We start from the raw sequence: 5,637 nt of genomic DNA on the forward strand, positions 1-5,637 counted from the left end.
CCGCCTCCTGAGGCGTGGCGAGGGTTGTTCCCATGGCAACGCCTCGCGCGCTGATAGGGGGAGATGGCTGTATCCATGGCGACGCTCCGCCCCCGGGGCGGGGGGGGGACGGACGGGCAGACCCTGGTAAGGCCTGGCCCTGGTGCAGGCCCGGGGTGGGCCGCAGAACAATAATGGGGCTTTTTTTTCTTATAATAACCCATTAATTTAAGTGTTTGATGAGTTCTGGCACAGGATGAGGCCACCCCTGGTAAGGCCTGGCCCTGGTGCAGGCCCGGGGTGGGCCGCAGAACAATAATGGGGCTTTTTTTTCTTATAATAACCCATTAATTTAAGTGTTTGATGAGTTCTGGCACAGGATGAGCTCTTCGGCTCATTAGCAGCTTCCCAAATGCTTCCCAAATCCCAGCAGGGTGGCAGCCACCTTCTGCCACCCATGAAAAATCACTGTTTTCTCATCCATCCACCCAATTCATCGCTCCCCGGGGACACTGGGGGTCAGGGACACAGGGACATAGGACACTGAGGCCATTGGGACATAGGGACATTAGGACCTGGAAGGCGGGGACATCAGGACACAGGGACGTTGGGACACTGGGTGTCAGGGGCATCAGGACTTGGGGACACTTAGGGCCATAAGGACATCAGGGTCATCAGGACACCAGGACCCATGACATGGGGACATCAGGACCCGGGCATCTTGGGACATGGTGACATAGGGACACTGAGTGTCAGGCACACAGGGACATGGGGACACAGGGTGTCAGGGATATTGGGATCCGGGACATGGGGACACCAGGACATGGGGACATTGGGACACTGAGTGTCAGGGACACAGGGACATGGGGACACAGGGTGTCAGAGATATTGGGATCCAGGACATGGGAACACCAGGACATGGGGACATTGGGACACTGAATGTCAGGGACATTGGAACTTGGTGACACTGGGTGTCAGGGAGAAAGGATGTGGGACACAGGGACATGAGGACATTGGGATCTGGGACATGGGGAGGTCAGGACACAGGGTGTCAGGGATATCGGGATCTGGGACATGGGGACACCAGGACTCAGGGACACTGGGGCCATAAGGTCATTGGGGCCATAGGGACATTCGGTATCAGGGACATCGGGACACAGAGACCTTGGGACATGGTAACATTGGCACACTGAATGTCAGGGACACAAGGATCTGGGACACGGGGACATTGGGACACTGGTTGTCAGGGATATCAGGATCCAGGACATGAGGGCACCATGACACGGGGACACCAGGGCCATGGGTACATTGGGTGTCAGAGATATTGGGACCAGGACACGGTGACCTTGGGAGACACGGTGACATTGGGACACTGGGTGTCAGGGACACAGGGAGCTGGAACACGGGGACATGAGGACATTGGGATTGGGACACAAGGATGTCGGGACACTGGTGTCAGGGATATTGGGGCCTGGGGACATCAGGGCCATAGGGACACTGTGTGTCAGGGATATTGGAGCCTGGGGACATTGGGGCCATGGGGACATCAGGGCCACAGGGCCATTGGGTGTCAGGGACACCGGGACCCAGGACATGGGAACATCAGGACACAGGGACCTTGGGACACGGTGACATTGGAACACTGTGTGTCAGGGACACAGGGGATCTCAGACACAGGGACATGAAGACATTGGGAACCAGGGATGTCAGGAGACACTGTAGCAGGGATAATCTGGACCTGGGACATGGGGGCATCAGGACACGGGGACATCGGGATATTGGCTGTCAGGGACATGGGGACCTGGGGTATGGGGACTGTGGGCCAGCAGCTATTGGGGACAGTGAGACCCAGAGCACAGGGACCTTGGGACACTGGGTGACAGGGACATCAGGACCCAGGACACAGGGATATGGGGACACCTAGTGTCAGGGGACATCAAGACCTGGGACACAGGGACCCCAGAACATGGAGACATTGGGACCTGGGGACATAAGGATACTGGGACATTGGGACTTTGACACTGGGACCCAGGACGTGGGGACATTGGGACCCAGGACGATGTGACACCAGGACACAGGAACACTGGGTGTCAGGGACATTGGGACCTGCGGGACCTGGGACGTGGGACACCGGGTACTGGGAACATCAGGACACAGGGTGTCAGGGATGTCAGAACCCAAGACACTGGGACGTCGGGACACTGGGTGTCAAGAACATGGGGACCCGGGGACCAAGAGACATGGGGACACCAGATGTCAAGGACACAGGGATGTCAGGACACTAGGTGTTGGGGACACCAAGGCCTGGAGCACAGGGACATCAGGACACAGGGACGTAGGGACACCTGTGTCAGGGGACATCGAGACCTGGGTTACAGGGACCCCAGGAGCAGCCAGGGACATCAGGACACGGGGGCATCAGGATACCCGGTGATAGGGGACATTGAGACCCAGGACACAGGGACATTGGGACACCAGGAGACACAGACATTGGGACCTGAAGACAAAGGGATACAGGGACGAGGGACACAGGGACATTGGGATCTGGGACAAAGTGAGACTAGGGCACAGGAACACTGGGTGTCAGGGACATTGAGACAAGGGGACCCCAAAAGCCATGGCCCAAGCACATGGGTCCCAAGGGCCCCAGGCCCCCGAGTTGTGGGGTGGCACCGTGGGGACAACGTGGACAAGGGGTCTCAGCTTCCCCCTGGCACAGTGGGGGATGGCCTTGCCCTGCCCATCCCCCTCACCCCACCCCATCCTGTGCCTTTCCTGCCCCATCCCATCGATCCCATCTACCCCATCCCATCCATCCATCTCACCCCAGCCCACCCCATAGATCCCACCCATCCATCCATCTCACCACATCCCACCCCATCCCATAGATGCCATCCCATCCATTCATACCATCCCAGCTGGTCCCATCCCATCAATCCCATCCCATCCGTCCATCTCACCCCATCCCATGCCATCCCATAGATCCCAGCCCAGCCCATAAATCCCATCCCATCCATTCATCCCATCCCACCTATCCATCTCACCACATCCTACCCTACCCCACAGATCCCAGCCCACCCCATCTAAGGTTCCATCCTATCCATACACTCCATCCCAACTGATTCCATTCTATCCCATTGATACTATCCCACCCCATCGATACTATCCCACCCCATCTGTTCATCCCATCCCACCCCATCCATCTCACCCTGTCCCACCCCATCCCATAGATCCCATCCATTCACACCATTCCAACTGATCCCATCCCATCCAACCATCTCACCCCATCCCACTCAGACCACCCCACCCCATCCAATAGATCCCAGCCCAATCTATCCCAGAGATTCCACCCCATCCATTCATCCCATCCTATCTGATTCCAGCCCATAGGTCCCATTTCACCACATCCCACCCTATCCCATAGATCCCATCCCATCTCACAGATCCCAGCTTATCCCACCCCAGAGATTTCATCCTATCCGTTCATCACATCCCAACTGATCCTGCCCTACGCCTTCCATCCATCTCACCCCATCCCATACATCCCAGCCCATAGATCCCATCCGGTTCAACCACCTCAACCCAGCCTACCCCATCCCAGAGATCCCACCCCATCCATTCATCCCATCTTACCTGATCCCATCCCACCCATTCATCCCATCCCACCCTATCTGTTCGTCTCACCCCATCCCACAGATCCCATCCCACAGATCCCATCCCACCCCATCCAATAGATCTCGACCTAACCCATCCTATCCAGCTCACCCCATCCCACCCAACAGATCCCACCCTATCCCATCCCATAGATCCCATCCCACCTCCATCCATCCATCCCACTTCCACCACCCCGTTCCCACCCCACCACCATCCATGCTCCCACCCCATCCCAGCCCCACTGCATCTGATCTGCCCCGCCTTCCCGCCCTGGGCTAGCAGGGACCTAAGCTGTGGGACCATTTTTGGGGGGACCCCAGTCCCGTGGTGGGGTTGCTGGGGGACCTGAGGGTCCCGTCCATGCTTGGGTGGGGGGGGGGCTGTGGGGAATCCCATCCATCTCTTTATTCCTGGTGCAAACAGACTTCGGCATCATCCGGGAAGGGGACACGGGGCGGGGGATGTGTAGCTGGGGGTCACGGGGGCCACAGTGGGACGCGGGGTCCTGAGCAGGGGCCAGCGGGGCAGGCAGGATGCGGCCAGGGTGGTGGTGGAGCAGTGGTCCCCCCTCCACTCCTCATCTCCTGGGCCAGTAAAGCACAAAGCCGTCGCGGCTCTTGCCAAAATCCGGGGAGGTCGTGTCTGACCGCGTCTCCACCGTCAGCAGCCGCCGGCGCCCGTGTAGGCTCAACTGGATGCAGTCGGAGACGCGGACCTGCAGCTCCCGTTTGGTCCTACAACATCCCGCTGTCACCGGGCGGGCGGTTCGTGGCATACTGGGACACCCCCCAACCTTCAGTCCCCGCCCCAACTCACGCTCGGCAGTGCTCCAGGAGGACGCCCACCAACTCGCCGACTCGGTTGTCCCCCACCGGCTGCATCTTGTGCAGGCACACGGCCAGGTCCTCCTGGCTCTGGGTGTGGAAGACCACCAGCTGTGCCTGGCAACTCGTCACGCTTAGCCCTGTCACCTGTGGGGACATCTGGGTGTCATCGCTGCGGCCATGGCTGCGCTGGGGGGCTCGGGGCCACGGCATGGTCAGCGTGGCATGGCCAAGGCGCCACGGCCAATGTGGTGGGGACAACATGGCACAGCCAGCATGGTGGGGACATGGTTGGGACAGCACGGCATGGCCAGCGTGGTGGGGATAGCATGGTGGGGACAGCATGGCACAGCCAGTCTGGTGAGGACAGTGTGGTGGGGACAGCATGGCAGGGACAGAACAGCATGGCCATCATGATGGGGACAGCACAGCATGGAATTGGGGGTAGCACGATGGGCACAGCACAGTGGGACAGCACGACATGGCCAGTGTGGTTGGGGACAACGTGGCTGGGGACAGCATCACACCTCTGTTCCAGGGGATGTCACCATGCCAACAGGGATGGCCCCGGTGCACGGCCATGGGGACTACAGAAGGGTCTCCAACCTCAGGGTGGGAGTGGAGAAGCCAGGACACCTGGGTCCCCCTGACCCAGGACAGGGTGTAGGGGGTGGCCTTGACCCTCCCATACCCTGGGGACACCGGTGGGGCTGGGGACACTCACGGTGCTGAGGGGCAGTGCCCGCATCACCCGGTACTGCTGCCGGGGGTCCATCTTGTAGACGTGCTGGTCCGTCACGAGGATGGCCCGGTCCCGGCTCTTACCGAAGTGGTTGATCTGCAGAGACAGGGACAGGTGAGGGGCCACGTCGGGACAAGGCAGGGGGGAGGGTGACACAGACGTGGTGGCCGGGCAGGACCTCCCCCCTCACCTTGCGCACGTGGCAGGAGAAGAGGACGGAGCCGAAATGCACCTTGTCCTTGAGGGTCTGGAGGCGGCGGGCGAAGGGCAGCGCCAGCCCCGGGTTCTCGGTGGGCTGTGGGGAGCCATGGCGTGGGGTTGGGGTGGCACCCCGGGGCGTAGGGGACACCCTGGAGTCCACCATGGGACACCCCCAAACCCGTCGCCAGCCCTTACCGAGGAGAGGTAATCCCGCGCCCAGCTGCGCTGGCAGGCCCA

At 60.2% G+C, this 5,637-nt stretch overlaps 1 protein-coding gene across 1 annotated transcript in view; it reads right to left on the reverse strand.

Annotated features, from left to right (window-relative positions):
- Positions 1 to 4,210: 4,210 nt before the first annotated feature.
- Positions 4,211 to 5,637, reverse strand: part of LOC104287042 (unconventional myosin-Ig-like) — a 19,576-nt gene continuing 18,149 nt past the window's right edge. Inside the window, 4 exon segments of the mRNA XM_009885692.1 lie at positions 4,211 to 4,367; positions 4,450 to 4,604; positions 5,182 to 5,295; positions 5,390 to 5,494. Of these exon segments, the coding sequence (XP_009883994.1) occupies positions 4,211 to 4,367; positions 4,450 to 4,604; positions 5,182 to 5,295; positions 5,390 to 5,494 (531 nt within the window).

This window comes from Charadrius vociferus, unplaced genomic scaffold (assembly GCF_000708025.1).
Source record: "Charadrius vociferus isolate BGI_N301 unplaced genomic scaffold, ASM70802v2 scaffold825, whole genome shotgun sequence".
NCBI lineage: Eukaryota > Metazoa > Chordata > Aves > Charadriiformes > Charadriidae > Charadrius > Charadrius vociferus.